The sequence below is a fragment of the Aotus nancymaae genome, unplaced genomic scaffold (assembly GCF_030222135.1).
Source record: "Aotus nancymaae isolate 86718 unplaced genomic scaffold, 86718_ANA_hifiasm-v0.15.2.pri h1tg000036l, whole genome shotgun sequence".
In the NCBI taxonomy this organism is placed as follows: domain Eukaryota; kingdom Metazoa; phylum Chordata; class Mammalia; order Primates; family Aotidae; genus Aotus; species Aotus nancymaae.
The window spans coordinates 7896283-7918831 of NW_026988450.1; the positions used below are offsets into that span (position 1 = coordinate 7896283).

General features: G+C 43.9%; 1 protein-coding gene across 3 annotated transcripts in view; it reads left to right on the forward strand.

The window, feature by feature from the left end:
- LYN (LYN proto-oncogene, Src family tyrosine kinase) overlaps positions 1–14896 on the forward strand; it is a 134386-nt gene extending 119490 nt beyond the window's left edge. For all 3 annotated transcript variants that reach the window (XM_064384208.1, XM_064384206.1, XM_064384207.1), the window contains 3 exons: positions 828–981; positions 4010–4141; positions 13152–14896. In XM_064384208.1, coding sequence (XP_064240278.1) covers positions 828–981; positions 4010–4141; positions 13152–13354 — 489 coding nt within the window. In that variant the 3' untranslated portion in view covers positions 13355–14896. The remainder of the gene's footprint in view (positions 1–827; positions 982–4009; positions 4142–13151) is intronic.
- The last annotated feature ends 7653 nt before the right edge of the window (positions 14897–22549 follow it).

Below are 22549 nucleotides of genomic sequence, written 5' to 3' on the forward strand. Positions count from 1 at the left end.
GGGCTGTCGATTAACCTGACAGAAAGGACATTCTGTTCTTGATACCTCAATAATATATTTCTATTAGCACGTCACTTTCTCCAACTCTATTTTCATAGTTGGTTCAGGCTGCCGTAACAAAATTCCATAGACTGGGGGGCTTAAACAACAGATATTTATTTCCCACAGCTCTGGGGGGCAAGGAAAGCCCTGGTAGGTTTCCTGTCTGATGAGGGACCGTTTCCTGGTTCATAGATGGCACCATATAGCCGTGTCCTCACATGGTGGAAGGAGCAAGGCAGCTCTCTGGGGTCTCTTTTACAAGGGCACTTATCCCATTTGTGAGGGCCCCACCCTCATGATCTAATCACCTGCCAAGGCCCTGCCTCCTAATACTATTGCCTTGGGGGTCAGGATTCAACATCTGAACGTTGGGGTAGGTGGGCAGGGGAATGGAGCACGAACATTCAGACCATAGCATCTGTTTTCTGATTTGAAAAACTGGCATAATGACATCTATATCTACACGGATGAATTTAGCAGGGCCTTAAAAAGATTCTTCATACATTAAAAAACGTTAGGACATGTTGCTAATTTTTTTTTTTAAAGATTACCATTATTGGAGATTTGAGGGGGAGTGATCAGTTGTTTTAGAAAGGGCTCAAATGGTGATTGCCATTACCAGGCAATCACCAATGATATTTTGATCATTCAGGTTTTAAATTGCCATCTTTAAAACCTGAATAATCAAAATAGTATACATGAAGAGATTTCAGGAACTCATAATTTTTCTGGTTTTCCTTGATGGCTCTTTTTATCACCTATCCTGTTTCTGTTTCTGTTTTCAGATTGCAGAGGGAATGGCGTACATCGAGCGGAAGAACTACATTCACCGAGACCTGCGGGCAGCTAATGTCCTGGTCTCTGAGTCACTCATGTGCAAAATTGCAGATTTTGGCCTTGCTAGAGTAATTGAAGATAATGAGTACACAGCAAGGGAAGGTATGTTCCAGTAACGATCGTTAGATGTTTTATTAGCATGTTTTATTTTGTTGTTATCTGTTTTTGACAAAGCAATTACAGTAGCCATCATTAAGAAAAACTTATTTGGTACAACATTGAAGCTGTACCGTAATTGTCTGCTTATGGTTCTATTCTAGTAGTTTCTAGAAGGCACTCTCTTGATTAACTCCACGTGATACTTCGTTAGGCTTACAGATGCTATCAGTTGTATTTCAATTAAGCAAAGCAAAGCACAAATAGATTTAGCAAGATCAAGATTCTTATTTTAAATTGTTAAAGTTTTCACTCTAACAATGAATATATTTTCCTTAACTGTGGAGAAAATATTTGTAATATTAATTCTGTGTTCTTTATTCTGGTCTTTTAATTACAAATTAAAATGTGCACATTATCATACACACGGAACTAAATATAATGCAAAAAATCTTCTTTATTTTCCCATATTCTGTATTACGTATATGAACCAAAAACGCACAGAGAGGGCCTAAGTTCCCCAGCCCCTGGCGCACCGCCCAGAGCGAGCATGGTCGGGGCCGTACGGGCCTTTCCTGGGCTAGGATTGCCTGTGTGGTGATGACTGAGGATTCTGATGCTCTCACCAAGAGAGCTGAGCAAATATTTTTGCAGTGCTCAGTCTCTTCTGGAAGAGCCAAGCACTTTCTTGACATTCCTAAGCATTGTTGAACAAGGATTTTTTTTTATGACACGTTTGTTATTTCTGGAAGAGGTAATAAACAGATTGAAACATTGTTTTGATTTGTTGAACATCTCCTGCTTCCATCATATGTGGAATGGTTCCCCCAGCTTATGTTCTGGAAAGTGGATTAATGTATCCTTGACCTTAATGATTATCCCTAGCAAAAAGGCAGGCAAAGGAGAATGGTCTAAAGAAAAGAAAAATAATAATAGCCAAAAGCTGGGCGTGGTGGTGGGTGCCTGTAATCCCAGCTACTTGGGAGGCTAAGGCAGGGGAATTGCTTGAACCTGGGAGGCAGTGGTTGCAGTGAGCCAAGATCGTGCCACCGTACTCCAGCCTGGGCAACCAGAGCGAAACTCCATCTCAAAAAATAGTAATAATAATAGCCAAAATGTATTGAGCATTTATAATGTGTAAATGGGCTTTTCATATATTAGTTCATTTATCTTTACAATAATCCCATGTGATAGGTGTTAATATTATCATAATTCCCACCTTGCAGAGGAGGAAACTGAGAGATTCTGCAGCTTTTTGAGGTCCCACAGTAAGTGATAGAGCTAGGATTCAAAGCCAGGAAATCTAGCTTCAAAATACCTGAACTAGAATTGATTACACTGGTTTTGTTGAATTTAACAAGCCGAGAGTCTCACAAAAATAACTATTCTCATGCAAAGACCATGGCGTAGTGCAGAGCACAGGTTTAGCTCTCACAGCAGCCACCTTCTGGTGTATCTCAGGATGACAGTAATGATGCTTACCTTCACCGGTAAGTGCCATCCATTGGTACCTTCATTACCATACTTGATTGGTATTTACACTGTGTCAAGCCCACAGATCAACCCACTTAATCCTCACAGCAACTTGGGAAGGTTTGGATGTTTCCCCAGTTTGCACGTAGAAGCACCAAAGCAGCACAAAGACGGCAAGTGACTTGCCAAGATCACACCGAGCAGAAAACAGCAGATGCAGGATTCAAACCAGGGCTATGGTGTGCGCAAGCCAAGCTCCCAGCCATGGTCCTGCCTGCTCTGCCCCGCACAGTGCTGCTCCCGGCAGGCAGGGGTTAATGCAGGAATGTGTGCTGTTGCCTCGCATACAGCAGACACCGGGAGACTCTCTACTGTCCTTATTGTTCTTATTGGAATTTCTGATTTATGTTGGGGACCACAAAAAAATTTTAAGCAAAGACATAATAAAGGCAAAGACATATATATATATATATATATATATATATATATATATATATTTTTTTTTTGAGATGGAGTCTTACTCTGTCGCCCAGGCTGGAGTGCAGTGGTGGGATCTCTGCTACCTGCAACCTCTGCCTCCCTGGTTCAAGAGATTCTCCTGCCTCAGCCTCCCAAGTAGCTGGGATTACAGGCACCCGCCACCATACCCGGCTAATTTTTGTATTTTTAGTAGAGATGGGTTTTCTCCATGTTGGTCAGTCTGGTCTTGAACTCCTCACCTCAAGTGATCCACCCACCTTGGCCTCCAAATTGCTGGGATTACAGGAGTGAACCACCGCACCTGGCCATAAATATATATATTTTTAAAGTGCAACCACTTTAAAAGGGACACTAAAGGGATTTCCTGGGATAGCCTTCCGCCAGGCACGGTAGCTCACGCTGTAATACTAGCACTTTGGGAGGCTGAGGTGGGTGGATCACCTGAGGTCAAGAGTTCAAGACCAGCCTGGCCATCATGGTGGAACCCCATCTTTAAAAAAAATAAAAAATAAAAAAAAGAAGTCCCTGCCTTCCTTAAGGGAACCCTGCATGTCTCCTTGGGCCGGGTCTGCCTGTCCTTCACCCATTGCACTCACCAGCTCCCTGTGAGAAACATAGTTTCATCACTAGCTCGTTCTCTATTTTATACTATGGTGTACGTGTTACTTATTCAAAATAAATAATTGAAATTTAAAAATAAAACAGAAATCAAAAGAAGAAAGTATGGGCTGGGCACGGTGGCTCATGCATGTAATCCCAGAACTTTGGGACACCTGAGTTCAAGATCAGCCTGGCCAACATGGTGAAACCCTATCTCTACTAACAATACAAAAATTAGCTGGGCATGGTGGCGGGCGCCTGTAATCCAAGCTACTTGGGAGGCTAAGGCAGGAGCATCGCTTGAACCTGGGAGGTGGAGGTTGCAGTGAGCCAGGATCACGCCATTGCACTCCAGCCTGGGCAACAAGAGCGAAACTCCATCTCAAAAGCAACAACAAAAAGAAAGTATGGGGTCACACGTTCATGACTTTTTTGTTTAAGCTTAGATACCCAAGTGAAAACCACATGTCTTCTTCCTTAGGTGCTAAGTTCCCTATTAAGTGGACGGCTCCAGAAGCAATCAACTTTGGATGTTTCACTATTAAGTCTGATGTGTGGTCCTTTGGAATTCTCCTATACGAAATTGTCACCTATGGGAAAATTCCCTACCCAGGTATGGTGTACTTAGCTATTTACAATCAAGCAGTATAAATGAGAAAAAGTCAAGCTGCATGAAAGCATTAAAAAAAAATAAAAACTTCATCTATCCAATAGCAAAGAATAAGCACTTCGAGCCAGAACTTGATTTTCGCTATTTTTAGCATACATTATTCTAAAAGTGCTTAGACACTTCTTTGCCTTCTTATTTTATTGAGTGTGTGTTCTTTTTCTGCATTGATTAATTCCACCACATATTAGAATATGCCTGGTATGGTTGTTCGTGTTGAGATGAGGATGGATAGACATGGGATCCTCCAAGGCAGTGCCCTGATGGAGGAGGAATCCCACATGGAGACAAGGATTTCCAATGCTTTGCGATTGATTTTGTAATAAGTGCTCTGGAGTCTCTCTCTCTTCGGGAAATAACCACCTCTGTTTATCAGTGAGAGGCCCTTCTGCCCTTTAACATACTGGTATCAGTGAGGGCATCATCCAGTATTTATTTCCAGATTCCTAACTCTTGAAGCCTGCACAGCCAGATTCTGCCCATTTCCCCCTTTTTCCATGGTCTGTGCTGGCATGGTTAACAAGAGGGATTTCAGCCGGGTGTGGCGGGCTCACACCTGTAATCCGAGCACTTTGGGAGACCGAGGCGGGTAATCACAAGGTCAGGAGTTCGAGACCGTCCTGGCCAACATGATGGAACCCCATCTCTACTAAAACTACACAGAATTACCTGAGTGTAGTGGCAGGCACCTGTAATCCCAGCTACTCAGGAGAATCACTGAGGCAGGAGAATTGCTTGAACCCGGGAGGCGAAGGTTGCAGTGAGCCAAGATCGCACCACTGCACTCCAGCCCTGGCAACAGAGTGAGACTCTGTCTCAAAAAAAAAAAAAAAAAAAAGGAGAGATTTCTCCCAGAGCCTTCACATTTTCATTCGTGTTTGACTTTTAACAAAATCTTGCATAAGGGGAATTTAAAATTAAATTTTTAATGTTTATTCTCCTATTCAAAAAATGTTTGAGTATGCTAGGCACTCTCAGCTGCTAGGAGGCCATGGTATCTGGCCATGTCCCTGGGAGTGAATGTTGTAGTAGGGAGAAACTGATCGTTATCAAACACATGGCCAGCCTGTAGGATGGTGGGAGTGGTGTGGAGCCTGCGTGGAGTCGCTCAGGGATTGGCTAGTACCCACAGAAGGTGGGGAGCTGCTGCTTTTATCTAGTGGTCCTGGCAGCCGCAGGGACTCAGAGATGTGAGGGAGGGAGCCTTGGGATCTCTGAGATCTGCAGGTCCCCATGGGGAGGGCAGCCAGAGCATGGGCTTGGCCAACAGGAGCAGGAGGCCAGCATGGTTCGGGCCTCTGTGAGTATTTGATGGATGAATGGGTGAATGAATGAATGAATGAATTCATGACTCACCTAGGCCATTTGATCTCTAGACAGTCAATGGATGAGAAAGCAGAAGGCTATGGAGCTGGGGGTTAGAGTGGTTCAGGGAGAGACTTACTGACCATGTGAGAGTGGCCCCTCTTACTCTGCTGAGATGCAAGCCAGGGAAGGCTTTTAGACAGAGCAGCCACACAGTCTGCATGCTCCCATCACTACTGCTGCATGTGGGGATGAGCCGCAGAGAAACTGGGGCAGGGACCAGCTGGCAGCTGAAAGCCTTTGGGTGGTGTCTGCCTGCACAGTGGACCGGCTATCCCAGGAAATCCCTTTAGTGTCAGCATTTCATCTTCCAGCTGCTCTAGACACTGAGGTTAATGAATTAACACTGCTGCAAAAATAGGAAAAATATTTCTAATCAGCCCTGATGTCTGATGTTATATATCTCTATCCCCATCTGACACCTGATTAATAATCTGACACCTGATAAAATAAACATATAATCTCATAAAAGAACGTTGTGTGATATGTGTGGTGTGCTGCATGTGATGTACACTGTGGCCCCTGAGGCTTGGAGAGGGTGACTGGGCCCCTCGATGGTGGCAAAGCTGCTCTGAGCCCCAGATCTGTGTGCCTCCTGAGACCCCTCAGCCAATATGTGCAATGCCCACGATTTGGAAAAATTCAAGGTAAAAAATCATTTTTTAAAAAAAGAACCAATAGAAAAATGGTGAGAATCACAAAAAAATATTTCTCTCTATATAGAAGAATCCACCAAAATCCATCAACTAGTCTGCTCCCTGATTGGCTTGTCCCTGGAAAGACTGGGGATGTGAGTTTCTTTAGGAGTTCTGGATCAGTAGATTTTCCAGCCACCAGAGTTGTATGTTACGAGAGCCTCTAGCATTAGGGTTATAAACATAATCAAGCAATCCTATTTACTTCAGATGAGAATACTTGATTCATAGAGAACATAGAAATTGGTAAACATTGCCAAAATATGCCATTTTCCACACTGTTCTAAAACTGCTTATGGGAGAGAATCCGCTGATTAATGGAATTATCTGAAAATACATTCTTTACCCAGTAAACTACTGGCTATGTTTTGTGTGTGTGTTTTTAAAGTACTTTAGAAGCTATACAGGCCGGGTGTGATGGCTCACACCTGTAATCCCAACGTGGGTGGATCACTTGAGGCCAGGAGTTTGAGACCAGCCTGGACAATATGGTGAAACGCTGTCTCTATTAAAAATACAAAAAAAATGGCTCAAGCCTGTAATCCCAGCACTTTGGGAGGCCGAGGCGGGTGGATCACGAGGTCAAGAGATCGAGACCATCCTGGTCAACATGGTGAAACCCCGTCTCTACTAATACAAAAAATTAGCTGGGCACGGTGGCGCGTGCCTGTAATCCCAGCTACTCAGGAGGCTGAGGCAGGAGAATTGCCTGAACCCAGGAGGCGGAGGTTGCGGTGAGCCGAGATCGCGCCATTGCACTCCAGCCTGGGTATCAAGAGCGAAACTCCGTCTCAAAAAAAAAAAAAAAAAAAAAAAATACAAAAAAAAGAAGTTAGCCCAGCGTGGTGGAACACACCTGTAATCCTAGCTACTCAGGAGGCTGAGGCAAAGAATCACTTGAATGCTTGAATCCAGGAGACAGAGGTTGCAGTGAGCTGAGATCACGCCATTGCACTCCAGCCTGTGCGACACAGCAAGACTCCGTCTGAAAACAAATTAAAAAAAAGAAGCCATATACCTAGCTTTGTAAAATAAAAAGGAAATAAAAGAAAGGAGGGAAAACAAAAAAGAAAAGAGAAAGAAAGCAAGTCACATATAAAGCGAACACATTTTTAGAGGAGAAAGACAGGCTAACTAAATGTTAGCCTTGAGTGAAGAGATAATAGGTTATATTAATTGCTTCTTGATGAATTTCTGGAATTTCTAATTTTTTTACAATGATATTTTTATTAAATATTTTATTCTTATCTAAGTGCACATTAAAAAAGTCATACAAAAAGGCCTCTAATGAAAAACTGCCCTGACCCCACCAGATGCTCCTCAAAGGAATCTACATTCAGGAATTTTGATTCCTTATTCTAGCATTGGCTGCGTATAGTTCTAAATATTCTACTCATAACGTTTATCTTTTAATTGAGTTTTTCCACCTATTATTAGATAAGAATATGGCCACATAGTTTTCGTTTTCATTTATTTATTTATTTGACAGGGTTTTGCTCTGTCACCCAGGCTGGAATGTAGTGGCGTGATCATAGCTCACTGCAGCCTTTAACTCTTGGGCTCAAGTGGTCCTCCCACCTCAGTCTCCTGAGTAGCTAGGACTACAGGTGCATGCCCCCACATCCAGCTAATTTATAAATTTTTTCTAGAGACAGGGTCTCACTATGTTGCTCAGGCTGATTTCTAACTCCTGGGTCAACTGATCCTCCCTCCTCAACCTCCCAAACTGCTGGAATTACAGATGTGAGCCACCACACCCAGCCAGCCACATGGTTTTAAATTCAAAAGCTCCAAAGAGGTATAAGGTGAAAGGTGCCCCACTCTATTCCCAGCCACACAATTCCCTCCCCACAGGTAACCAGTGTTCTCGGTTTCTCCTCTGGAGATGTCCTGTAATGGGAGTCATACAGTTTTGCCCGAGTGTCTGGTTTATTTCACTCAGCATAACCCTCAAGGTCCATGCATGGTTGGTCCTTGTCTTCAGCCTTTCTCCTCACTCCTGGTCTTCCACACCACACTTTCCCCACCTCCACTTGGGCCCGGCATTCCCTGCAGGGAGCTTCTCCGTTGTTTCTTCTGACATTCGCCTGGGCACGGCCAGGTGGGCTTCAGGTGCTGTCCTGCCCTTGGTGCTGGCCTCCCTCCCTCGTGGTGTGTGGTAGGTGTGTGCTGGCCACAGTGCGAGCCTTCCCAGGGTGAGGCGGGATGGGCCGCTCTGCCTGTCATCAGCGCCCCTCTCTGCAGGCACGTTGGTTGCACATTCTTCCTCTTGGCTGAGACCACTTCTGCCTCTGGCTGCCAGGTGTCTCTTACCATCATCAGAGATGGAGTTGAAGTTTCTATTCCTTGTTCTCTTTTTTGTTTTGGGGTGAATTACAGAAAAAAAATAGTGGGGAGGAGGCAAAAGATCTTTATTACTTAAAACCAAAACTATATTTCTCTATGAATTTTTTTTTTTTTTTTTTTTTTTGAGATGGAGTTTCGCTCTTGTTACCCAGGCTGGAGTGCAATGGCATGACCTCGGCTCACCGCAACCTCCGCCTCCTGGGTTCAGGCAATTCTCCTACCTCAGCCTCCTGAGTAGCTGGGATTACAGGCACGCGCCACCATGCCCAGCTAATTTTTTTGTATTTTTAGTAGAGATGGGGTTTCACCATGTTGACGAGGATGGTCTCGATCTGTTGACCTCATGATCCACCCGCCTCGACCTCCCAAAGTGCTGGGATTACAGGCATGAGCCACCGTGCCCGGCCTCTCTATGAATTTTATACAGGAAAAAGGAAGGTCTGACTGGGCATGGTGGCTCATGCCTATAATCTGAGCACTGTGGGAGGCTGAGGCAGGTGGATTGCTTGAGGCCAGGAATTTGAGACCAGCCTGGGCAACATAGCAAGACCATGCCTCTACAAAAAAAAAATTTTAATTACCCGGGTATGGTGGTACGCTCCTGTAGTCTCAGCAGCTCAGGAGACTGAGGTGGGAGGATCACTGAGCCCAGGGAGGTTGAGGCTGCAGTGAGCCACGATCGCACCAGTGTACTCTAGCCTGGGCGACACAGTGAGACCCTGTCTCAAAGGCGAGGTTGCCTTGTTGGGGTCTTGTTTTGCTTTGTTTATATAAAGCGAAAGTTTGAAAGCAAAAAGCTTTTCTGAAGGATTACGTCTTTTCTGGCTGTTTCTGACCAGATGTATCTAGCATCTTAATGCCAGCTGAGTAGAATCAAGAAATTTGTCCTGCTGCAAACACTCACCTTGGTCACAAGCAAAGCTCAGAAAATAATAATAATAATAATAATAATCTGCCCTTTTGGAAGGAGTATGGTTGGGTGGGAGACTAGTCCCAGGGTATCTGGCTCTTGCTGATATACACACACACAGGGGGCCCTGTGTCACTGAAGACTGTCACAGTTTGTGGAGCAGCTGGGCTCCTCCCTGTCGCTGTCTGTTCCTTTCCTCGGCTGTATCACATTTTTCTCCTTCTTCTGCTTCTTTACCAATTTTTTTTCTCTTTAATCTCCTTTATCAACTTTTAGACTCTGCTGATTTCTACCCACCCTAGATGCCACCTCCTGCTCCCTGCCACCTCCTTCTAGTGAGGACATTGTCCCGACTGGGCTGTGTGCCATCTGAGGATGACGTTCTGTCTTAACTGTCTCTGCATGTCTCCGAACTCAGTGCTAGTTCATGACTGGTAGTGAGCACTCAGTAAGTGCTTGTCGAAAGGAGGAAGGATGAGAATGAAACTGTACGCCTTCTAAGATCACCAGCCAATGGGCGTTTACTTTCTTCAACTTAGCAACAGGCCGGCACCAACTATCGCCTGTATTCTTAGGGTCTGGCTGAGGTCCCTCTCCCCTTCCCTTTCTTTCACAGGACTTGCCATTTAATAGTGGATTTTATTTGTTGCTTTACTTGTACATAAAAAGAGGGGCTTCAGATTCCGTGCTTCCAATTCTTCTTATCAAGTCAAATTCCCCAAACAGGGCGGAGCACACCCTGCCTTTATCAGCGTCATGGAAAGTCCTTCAGAGCTAGGAGAACATCCTGGAACCAGGAAGAAAAAACCTGCTGTGGGGCCAGGGTGACCTAGAAAGCTTTATCTTCTGCTGTGGCTACATTCTGACCTTTTATGCAAATGAGAGTTCTCCAGGAAGGAAGTGAAAGAGATATTCCAAACTGAGTTTGCAGGTCCAGCTGCTCTTTATATTATACTGGATGTTAGCCCTCCCACCATGAGCCCAGAATTTCACCCAAGAAAGTAGAAGTATACACAGATCTTTCTTCTGAAATTTATCCAAGTGAACTTGGTTAGTTAAAAGAGACAGAGTAATGTTGTAGGCTACATCATTTTATGGAGACTAAAACCCCCAAATAAAGAGGATGATACAAATCTGTCTTTAGCTTTGAACAATTAGAATCAAGTGAAGTCTTTTAGTTAGAAAATTCTAGTCACACAAATATTTGAAGATAGTGTTTCAGAATTAGACTCAGGAAAATTGATGTGCTATATAAACAGTTCTCAAGTGATAGGAATCATTATAAAGTTTGCTTGGCTCTCTCCATTTCAAAAACAAGGGCTCTTCCAAGACAGAAATGATCATGTCTTCTTTCAGGGGTTTAAATTCAGGAAAGGTCACTGTGTCCTTAGATGGAAAAAGGTGAGTTAAAGGCAGAGGATCTCAAAGTTCACTGGCCATAAACCTTTGCAAGAAATACACAGAAACGTTCTCCGTATATAAAGCAAACGTTTCATAAAACCATATTGACCTTTCCTATGTGCAGTGCTTTCTGACCTTTTCTGTTTTATTCTGTTATAATTCATTTTTAAAACTACTGGTAGTGGGCTGGACGTGGTGGCTCACGCTTGTAATCTCAGCACTTTTGGAGGCTGAGATGGGCAGATCACTTGAGGTCGGGAGTTTGAGACCAGCCTGGCCAACATGGTGAAACCCTATCTCTACTAAAAACACAAAAATTAGCTGGGCCTGGTAGTGGGCGCCTGTAATCCCAACTACTCGGGTGGCCGAGGCAGGAGAATTGCTTGAACCCAGGAGGCGGATGTTGTGGTGAGCTGAGATCACGCTCCTGTATTTCAGCCTGGGTGAAACAGGGAGACTCCACCTCAAAAAAAAAAAGTACACTGAAAACCTCAATTCGTTGATCCCAAATGGATAGTGCCCCACAATTGGAAAAACGCTGATTAGAGAATACATTCAAAAGAAGGTTCTGTTTCAAATCTAGTGAAAACCATTTCCCCTAACGCTCCCGCTTATCATTTAGAATCCCTCCAGTGACCACTGATGGTGAAGTCTGTAGTTTTGAAAAAGAGATAGCTATGGAAAGGAAATTAGTTGTGAGAAATGGAGTTCCTCTCATATGCCAGATATTGTATATATATTTGCATTAAATACAGTCTTATATATATTTGCATTAAATACAGTTCACATCCTACAGAACATGGTATCCACAAAATATGCAAAACGTACAGGTGAGGATAGGTGCTGCTAAATGAACACATAATTAAAGGATTCATCTCCTTTAGTCATGCAGGAAAATGTTATTATTATAATGATTCTTTTTACCCCTTAAAGCTATTCTCAGGATCAAAGATTGACAGCTCAGCTTCTGAATTACCCTGAGACGTTTGACCACATTAAAATCATCCTCTATTACCAGGCCTTTTTCAGAGCTCTAGAGGAGTAATGAGCACCTTACTTCTCTCCTGGAGGTCAAGAATATGCAAACCCAGAGTCAGAGTAAGCTGTCACTCTGGCCAGGTCCTGCAGATCGGAACAGTTAACTGCGTCTGTGAAGCGGCTCCACCTGAGGCTGCGACTGGGGATGAGTTTCCCTCCTCAGTTAATATCTTGCTCTTAAAAGACAGTGATATTTACAAGATTTCTAGCACATACAGAAACTACAGACAAGTGTCCTGCAGATTATCTGAACCACTGTTATTTTCCAAATTAATCCTTGAGTTTTTAACTATTTGGCAAGCAGGTAATCAATTGGTCAGGCTGACTTAAGGATGCTGACTTTAAGTAAATGAAAATACCAGTTATTAAGTGAAAAACCAATTTTTGAAAAATGTCTGTAGAAGATAACGTGCGATTAAAAAAATTTTTTTAATATAAATAACTATACTACAGGTTGAAGCTGAAAGCATGCTACCCTGCAAACGTAATTAAAGTTGAGAGTTAGGACTGGATTTGGGTGACTGATCTGAAAGGTCACGCAAGTCCAATGTCCTTTCGTTATTAAAGAGAGCTTGCTGTGGCTTCTATTTAACAAATTTGCCTGTTTTTGTTTTCGCAAACTAAATGCTGCCTTGATGCCCTCCATGCTAAAACTTATTGGATTGCTTGCAGAAATTTCCTTAGCTTCTATATTAGTTGGCAAGGGCTGCCATCACCATACAACAGACTGGATAGTTTAAACAACAGACATTTACTTTTCCAGGGTTCTGGAGTTTGGAAGTCCAAGGTCACGGTGCCGGCAGGGTTGGTTTCTCCTGCGGCCTCACTCCTGGACTTGTAGATGGCTGCCTTCTCCCCGTGTCTTCACGTGGTCTTTCCCCCTCTACTAGTCTGTGTTCTGATCTCCTCTTATAAGGATACGAGTCATACTGGACTAAGACCACCCCCCAATGGCCTTATTTTAACTTAGTTACCTCTATAAAGGCCTCATCTCTAAATACGGTGCAGTCCATTCTGAGGTGTACTTGGTGTTCGAACTTCAACCTAGGAATTTTGGGAGGATGCCGTTCATCCCCTAGCAGCCTCAGTAAAGTTCGTTTCAATCATGGTCGCAGGCTGTGAGGAGCAAAAAGACCACTGCAGTGCTTGACCCTCTGCCAGCTTTCTAAATGGCATGTTTTTTTTTTTTTTTCCACCCTAGGGAGAACGAATGCCGACGTGATGACCGCCCTGTCCCAGGGCTACAGGATGCCCCGCGTGGAGAACTGCCCAGATGAGCTCTATGACATTATGAAAATGTGCTGGAAAGAAAAGGCAGAAGAGAGACCAACATTTGATTACTTGCAGAGCGTCCTGGATGATTTCTACACGGCCACGGAAGGGCAGTACCAGCAGCAGCCTTAGAGTGCAGGGAGACCCGTCCTTTCGGCAGGGGGGCCTGCCTCATTTACAGAGGAAAAGTAACCATCACTGGTTGCACTTATTATTTCATGTGCCGGGATCATCTGCGGTGCCTGGATCCTGAAGTAGAGACTCAATTACTCAGGAAGAACCCCCTCTCAATGGGAAAGTATTCTGTACTGTTAGATGGATGCTCTACCCAGCTGCAGCTTGGCCTCGGCCTCAGCCGCTGGTAATCTCGCTCTGCTGGACAACATCTGAGTGCAGCCTTTTGAGACAAAAACACCTGTTCTCTCCAAAAACGTACCCAACTAGCTGTATGTTTACAATTGGACATATGACTCAAAGTTTCAGAGACCACTGCAATCAATCCCCAATAATAGCAGAACTACGTCATTTATAAAGCTAAAATAACCAGATGCATAGCATGACGTTTCTTTGTATTTTCTCTCTGCTTTGGCTTACTTGCTAAAAAAAAAAATTACTAATCCAACCTGTTAGATTTTGCAGGTAAAGTCAGCAGCTTATAAATGTCTTTCCCAGATTTCAATTTTTTTTTTCACTATCTCCCAAAATCTGAGACTGTTAAACATTTTTCTTCCATGAACACTGCTCAGACCTGCTAGACATTCCACAGGAGTGGCATGCACATCTCTCTCTCCTCCAGCAGGAGGAGCCCATGAGCACACACAGCTGCCGTGCATTGCAATGTGCACCCGCCTGGACCACCGGGCTCACCTGGACCCCCTGGGAAAGGGAGAAGAGCCTCAGAAACTGCTCTGTTGTTTAGAAGGAATCTTTTTAAGGGTCCAGCTTTTTCATTTCCACAATTTCCTATATCCAGATTTGTTTTGACAATGTAGTTTGGAAGAACTAAGATTCTAATCTCTGAAGAACCTTACAGGGCCTTCTAAAACATAAGAGTTTCCTTTGTGGCTTCAAAGATTTGAACATTATTTTAAAGATCAAGTATTAATTTTAGTTGTACTCTAGAAAGTTAAAGTGCCGCATTTGGGGCTATTTTTGTGATTCATCAATCTTTTCTAAATTGTGTAGCCTGCGTATGAGACTATTTATACCCAAGGATATGAAGGAACATAAGTGACTCCGAGGCTCTAATGAGCCGTGGCCACAGGAAGTTCAAGCGGTTTTGTTTACTAAATTTTTCTCCTGTAAGCTTTGAATGGAAACATCTATATCACATCCTGTGTTTCACTTATGCTTTTGTGTATATACCTAATATTTCTATTTTTTGATTTTATTTTAATACACCTCGTCCAATAACATCTCATGCTTTTTGTGTTTACATTTTCAGCTGTGGTCAGGGTAAATATTGGTCATCAGCTGGGGGCGGGATGGTTGGAAGTGATTCCACAGAGCTTCACGCTTTCAACTTGAGCAAGTTCTACCTCGATCCTTTGAGCATTTCTGATTGGAGAACTGAGGCGTTGATCATCTCAACACCTGAACATCCGTGTATGGGGGCCAGATGGAATTTGTTTTCAAATAGGCTTAACAAGGATCATTAAAATTTCATTCTGTGTGTTTTGTTTAGGCTTGAGGTGCTTAAAAGATGGGATAAAATATTCCACTTTTCTCTAAATTTTAACTTCGTTTCCTATGTGATTTTTTAAAATCTGCTTTCTAAAATATTCTAAAATTATTGATTCACAAGTGCCATGTTCACAAAGATAGAATATTATTATTACATAATGTCTGCACATCTGGTCCCTTGATTCACAGTGGTAAGTTTTCTGTGTACACCCCCCGCTCGCATTTTATTTCAGAACCACACATATTACCCAATATGTTACTTGGGGAGGAACTATAAAGAATCCCTAAGCAAAAAGAATTCTCTAGAAAATGACTAAAGGCTTTTTTTAGCATAACAAATTTATTTAAAGAAAATTATTAAATTTATCTTCACCTTGTTTTGCTTCCCCCAGTTCCCAGTTCCTCCTCTTCTTGCGGTTTTCCACTTGACTTTCCCTCTGAATCAAGCATGTGATCCTTCCCTCCACGTGGGCCCTTCACCAGCTCGGGCCTCGCCTCTGGTGTCTGGCATGTGTAGAAGACACGTGTTCCCTTGATGGATCGCACACGCAGTCTCGATTTTTATTTTTTCGAGATGGAGTCTTGCTCTGTCACCCAGGCTGGAGTGCAGTGGCACAGTCTTGGCTCACTGCAACCTCCGCCTCCTGGGTTCAAGCAATTCTCCTGCCTCAGCCTCCCAAGCAGCTGCGATTACAGGTGCCTGCCATTACACCTGGCTAGTTTTTGTTTTATTAGTAAAGATGGGGTTTCACCGTGTTGGCCAGGCTGGTCTCAAACTCCCGACCTCGTGATCCGCCCGCCTCAGCCTCCCGAAGTGCTGAGATTACAGGGAGCCACTGCGCCCGGCCATGAACACACAGTCTCTTTCCTTAGCTATACGTTTCCAGCCTCTCCATGACAGACAGGCATAATGGGGGACTGAGTAGGTGTTTGTAGCATTTTAGGGTCTACAGTGGTGTGCAGAAAGGCTCATGTCATCACACTCAAGGTAATTGTCGAGAACTGGAAAGATAGAATGCATACCCCCTACCTCCAAGATTCTGACTTAGCTGTTGTGCAGTGGGGGGTGTATGTCAGTCTATTCTAAAAGCTTCCCCAGTCAACTAGGCACAATGGCTCATGCCTGAAATCTCAGCACTTTGGGAGGTGAAGGCAGGAGGATCCCTTCAGCTCAGGAGTTAGACAGCAGTCTGAGCAACATAGCAAGTCCTTGTCTCTAAAAAAAAATGTTTTTTAATTAGCTAAGTGTGGTGGCACACACCTGTGGTCCCAGCTACTTGGGAAGCTGAGGTAGGAGGATTGCTTGAGCCCTGGAAGTCAAGGCTGCAGTGAGCCATGATTGCGAGACTACACTCCAGCCTGGACAACAGAGTGAGACCCTGTGTCAAAAAAACAAAAACAAAAACAAAACCCTTCCCTGGTGAATATAGTGTATGCTCAGTCTTGAGAGTCACTCCTTGGCTTGACCCATGTTACAAAGTTAACAGCACAAAAGAAGCCCACCTTCTTTTTCCTCAGATGGTTTCATTTCCCAAGGGGGAGAGGAAGAGAAGGAAGGAGGAAAAAAATGTGCCTTCCTTCCTGGCGAACATGAAGCTCCCTGAACCTAAAGGAGACTCACAGGCTAGATACCGCTGTCCTTAGTAGAAGGGGTCACGTGGGGCTTCGTGACTCCTCGAAGCATGCCTCTCTAGGTTCTGCAGAATCCCCTTCCAGAAAGTACTTCTGATGAGCAACTGGGAACGTGAACTGTCCAAGCCCCCTTCTGGGGAAATTCATTGCCAGAGGCTAGCAGCTCTGGCTGTCCCGAGGGTGGATAAAAGGATAGTAAAAGAAGGGAATTACATTTCACTGCCTATGCTGGGGAGAGATCAAGGGCACTGGAAGCATCATAAGTATAAGCTCATTTCCAAGTCAGTCTGCAGTGGGATCTGCCTTCTCTCTCTCTTTTTTTTTTTTTTTTTTGTCACTCAGACTGGAGTTTTAATGGTGGGATCTTGGCTCACTGAAACCTCCACCTCCCAGTTGAAGCGATTCTCCTGCCTCAGCCTCCCTAGTAGCTGGGACTACAGACACACACCACCACACCTGGCTAGTTTTTGTATTTTTAGTAGAGATGGGTTTTCACCATGTTAGCCAGGCTGGTCTTGAACTCCTGACCTCAGGCAGTCTGCCTGCCGTGGCCTCCCAAAGTGCTGGGATTACAGGCATGAGCCACCGCACCCAGCCAGAGTCTGCTTTCTCTTTATTCCCCTTCCTCTCACAAACTTTATCCAGGGGTAGCGGTTAAAAGGACCCAATTGTGCAACCTCAGCTTCTGTTACCTTCAAATGAATTAAACGCTGTTTCTAGGGGTCGCTCCCAGCTCATCTGTCACTGCCAGGTTCCACAGCGGATTCTCAGACGTCTCCTGCTTCCTCAGCCAAGAACACCTCTCAGATGAGATCTCACCGCCCACCTTCCTCAGAGCATCTGCCTTTATTTTCCACTTCTGCCTGGTGGAAGGGAGATGGTAGTTCTCTATTCCCTACATTTTAACTCTACGAACATTTTAGATTAAGTCTTGCTGTTCTTCCTGATGGAAATGGCAATTATAAACATACATAGACACTGTGCACGCACCCTTTACTCAGTGCCCTCTCGTACTTTGGTAAATTATAAAACTTATCTCTAGCTCAGATGGCAACCCTGGAAGATCGGTACAATGCTATCATGATTTCCTAGCTGAGAGCTGGGAGCATTTGAAGCCATAGAAGGAATAGATGGCTTCACTTCATAGTGTTTCCTTGTGAAATAAAACCAATGAAACACCTTTGTGTGGGGTCTCCCTGACTCAGTTGAGTGTTCTGTGTAGCTAAGGGTATTACTTGCAAGATGTACTATTTGAGCCCACACAGATGGGAGGAGAAAATTTTCCCTAAGTAATTTTATTTGGGAAGAAAAGTCATGCAATAATTTAACTTACCATTCACACTTTTAAAGACAATTTGTAGAGACTACACTTCAGAATAAAATGATTTGACCAGGTACGGTGCTTCACACCTATAATACCTATAAAAGTTTGAGACCAGCTAGGACAACATCCTGAGACCCTGTTTCTATAATAATAATAATAATAAACAATTTGCAAGTTTCAATAACATTTATGTTCCATTTCATAACATGAAGATGTACTAAAACTGCTAAAAATTTTATCCCAAAAAGTTTTAACTTGATAGATGTGTAAGAGGAAAGCCCTCCAATTTAATTTCCTGTGTGCTGATAAATCTACTAAATACTTCGAGTCAGAGTGCCAAAAAGTGTCACAGAATTCCAAAGATGGCCACAGATATTCACAGATCTTGAGTATTTCTCTTTAATGGGGAAATGATGAGGAATCTTGGCAGCCTCTATCTCTATGTCTTTGAAAGGACTTTAGAATTAATCTAGATTGGCCAATGTCCAATGCTAACACAGAACTTTAAGAAATAAAAGAGGCCTTAATCTACAGCACCAAAAGTAGTTACCATACCAAACAGCAAGAAAATTATTTGTGAGTTTTTTTTATTGTTAGACTTACACTGGACTTTGACAATAGGTCCTTTATCACTTATCTACCACCCTAGGGTCAGGTAGGGTTTTGATTTCAAGTTAAAAAAAAAGAAAGAAAGATTAAGGCCAGGTGCGGTGGCTCATACCTGTATGGGAAGCCAGGGTGGGCGGATTGCCTGAGGTCAGGAGTTCAAGTCCAGCCTGGGCAACATGGTAAAATCCCATCTCTACTAAAAATACCAAAAAAATTAGCCAGGCGTGGTGGTGCATGCCTGTAATCTCAGCTACTCGGGAAGCTGAGGCAGAAGGATCGCTTAAACCCGGGAGGCAGACGTTGCTGTGAGCTGAGATCACCCCACTGTACTCCAGCCTGGGTGACAGAGCAAGACTCCATCTCAAAAAAATAAAAAATAAAAACAAATAAAAAATATTAATACAGTGAGTATACTGAATATTTGCAGTTTTGACCTGCTCTGTTTCCAACTTGGGCTGGTCCACCTCTCCTTAGGCAACATGGTGGTCTCCTGCTCCCAGAAGGCCATGGTATTGATGACAAACTTAGTGCAGACAACTGATAGGCATGGCACACTACAACCCAGAATTCCTGGACTCAAGCAATCCTCCCACCTCAGCCTCCCAAAACACTGGGATTACAGGTGTGAGCCACTGCGCCCGGCCTTTATCGTTATTTTAGAATGTACTCCTTCTGCCTCAGGCAAGTCCTCCAGGAAGTGTCCAGAAACAGCACTGTTGTCACAGGAGATGACAGCTACATGCCTGTCCTTCCAGTGGAACAAGATGTGGAGGTGGATGACAGTGATATTGATGACCCTGACCCTTGCAGGCCTAGGATAATGTGTGTGTTTGTTTCTTCTTTTTAAAAAACAAGGTGGTTTAAAAGTTAAAAAGTTTTTAGGGCCGGGCGCGGTGGCTCATGCCTGTAATCCCAGCACTTTGGGAGGCTGAGGTGGATGGATCACGAGGTCAAGAGATCGAGACCATCCTGGTCAACATGGTGAAACCCCGTCTCTACTAAAAATACAAAAAATTAGCTGGGCACGGTGGTGCGTGCCTGTAATCCCAGCTACTCAGGAGGCTGAGGCAGGAGAATTGCCTGAACCCAGGAGGCGGAGGTTGCAGTGAGCCGAGATCGCACCATTGCACTCCAGCCTGGGTAACAAGAGCGAAACTCCGTCTCAAAAAAAAAGAAAAAGAAAAAAAGTTTTTAAATAGACCAGGAGCAGTGGCTCACGCCTGTAATCCTAGCACCTTGGGAGGCCGAGGTGGCTGGATCACAAGGTCAAGAGATTGAGACCATGGTGAAACCCCATCTCTACTAAAAAATACAAAAATTAGCTGGGCATGGTGGCAGGCGCCTGTGGTCCCAGCTACTCGGGAGGCTGAGGCAGGAGAATTGCTTGAACCCCGGAGGCGGAGATTGCAGTGAGCCAAGATCACGCCACCGCACTCCAGCCTGGCACCTGGCGACAGAACAAGACTGTCTCAAAAAAAAAAAAAAAAAAATTAAATAATTTGAAAATAGAAAAAAGCTTATAGCATAAGGATATAAAGAAAATATTTTTGTACAGCTGTACAATGTGTTTGTGTTTTAAGCTGAGAGCTCTTACAAAAGAGTCAGTTTAAAAATTTGAGTTTATAAATTAAAAAAGTTATAGTAGAGTTCATTTATTATTGAAGAAATAAATTGTTTTCATAAATGTAGTGCGGCCTAAGTGTGCAGTGTCTATAAAGTCTACGGTGGTGCACAGTAATGTCCTAGGCCTTCACATTCTCTCTCCACTCACTCACTCACTTCCATCCAGAGCAACTTTTATGCTGCAAGCTCCATTCATGGTAAGTGCCCTAGATAAGTATACCATTTTTTTTTTCTTTTTTTCCTTTTTTTGATACCCTTTGCTATGTTAAGGTATACCATTATTTATTTATTTATTTATTTGGAGACAGAGTTTCGCTCTTGTTGCCCAGGCTGGAGTGTAGTGGCACCATCTCGGCTCACCACAACCTCCGCCTCCCGGGTTCAAGCGCTTCTCCTGCCTCAGCCTCCCGAGTAGCTGGGATTACAGGCATGCGCCACCACACCCAGCTAATTTTGTATTTTTAGTAGAGACGGGGTTTCTCCATGTTGGTCAGGCTGGTCTTGAACTCCTGACCTCAGGTGATCCACCCACCTTGGCCTCCCAAAGTGCTGGGATTACAGGCGTGAGCCACCGCACCCGGCCAGGTATACCATTTTTTAACTTTTATGCCATATCTTTACTGGACCTTGTCTATATTTCAAGATGTTTAGATAACAAACATTGACTATCGTGTTACATTTGCCTACAGTATTCAGTACAGTAGCCTGAGGTACAGGTTTCCAGCCTAGGAGCAATAGGCTCTACCATATAGCCTAGGGGTAAAATAGGCTGGACCATCTAGGTTTGTGTAAGTATACTCTGATGTTCACATGACAAAATCACCTAATGACACATTTCTCAGAACATATCCATATCTTCAAGTGACACATGACTGTATTTTAAAGAATACCTATGGCACAAACATCACCTGCCCACCCCCCCAAACACACACACACACACACACACACACACACACACACGAAATCCCACAGTGATTTAGGTTACTTAGCTCTCCAAACAGCAGCTTCCCATCTGTCTTTAAAAATATTCTAACCACCAGGCGCGGTGGCTCACGCCTGTAATCCCAGCACTTTGGGAGGCCAAGGCGGGTGGATCACGAGGTCAACAGATCGAGACCATCCTGGTCAACATGGTGAAACCCCGTCTCTACTAAAAATACAAAAAATTAGCTGGGCGTGGTGGCGTGTGCCTGTAATCCCAGCTACTCAGGAGGCTGAGGCAGGAGAATTGCCTGAACCCATGAGGCAGAGGTTGCGGTGAGCCGAGATCGCGCCATTGCGCTCCAGCCTGGGTAACAAGAGCAAAACTCCGTCTCAAAAAAAAAAAAAAAATTTTAACCAGGCCAGATGCAGTGGCTCACACCTGTAATCTGAGCACTTCAGGAGGGCCGAGGAGGGTGAATCACCTGAGGTCAGGAGTTTGAGACCAGCCTGGCCAACATGATAAAACCCTGTCTCTAATAAAAATACAAAAAGTAGTCGGGTATGGTAGTGCACACCTATAATCCCAGCTACTTGGGAGGCCGAGGCACGAGAATCACTTGAACCTGGAAGGCAAAGGTTGTAGTGAGCTGAGATTGCACCACTGCATTCCAGCCTAGGTGACAGAGTCAGACTCTGTCTCTCTGCCTCTATCTCTGTCTCTGTTGCTCTCTCTCTCTATATATATACACACACATATGCATATATACGTGTATATTTATATATATTTTGTATTTTTACTATATATATATTGGAACCATATTTTAGATTCTGCGAAGTCTTGGAAGGAAATAAAGGAAAAGGAAGTATGAAAAACATAAAAACTAGATAATTAGAATAAAACTATCAACTCCAAAGCGATGAAAATTATCTTTCTCCTTATTAATTAATAAAGTCACAAAGCATTCCTTTAGGAAGTGAATTCACAGATAAACAAACTTTCAGGCAAGTGCTATGGACTAAAACAACAGGGCCTTCTTTCTAGGACACAACCTAAGGCTGAGGCTGAGGAAGAAGGAAAAACCCGCAGCTCCTCACAGAGGAGAATTTGAGGGGGGTGATTTTCCCCCAGATACACATCCCAAAACAGCATTCAACAGCAAGCATGAGATTTAAAATCTTACATAGGTCCCAGCACTTAGGGAGGCCGAGGCAGGTGAATCACAAGGTCAGGAGATCGAGACCAGCCTGGCCAACATGGTGAAACCCTGTCTCTACTAAAAATACAAAAATTAGCCAGGCGTGGTGGTGGGCGCCTGTAATCCCAGCTACTCAGAAGGCTGATGTAGGGGAATGGCTTGAACCCGGGAGGCGATAGCTGCAGTGAGCAGAGACTGTGCCACTGCACTCCAGCCTGGGTGACAGAGCAAGACTCTGTGTCAAAAAAATAATAATAAATAAAATAAATCTTCCGTAAAAGTGAATGTAAAACTCCACAAGGAAACTGCCATGTTATTACACCAAGGAGGGCCAAA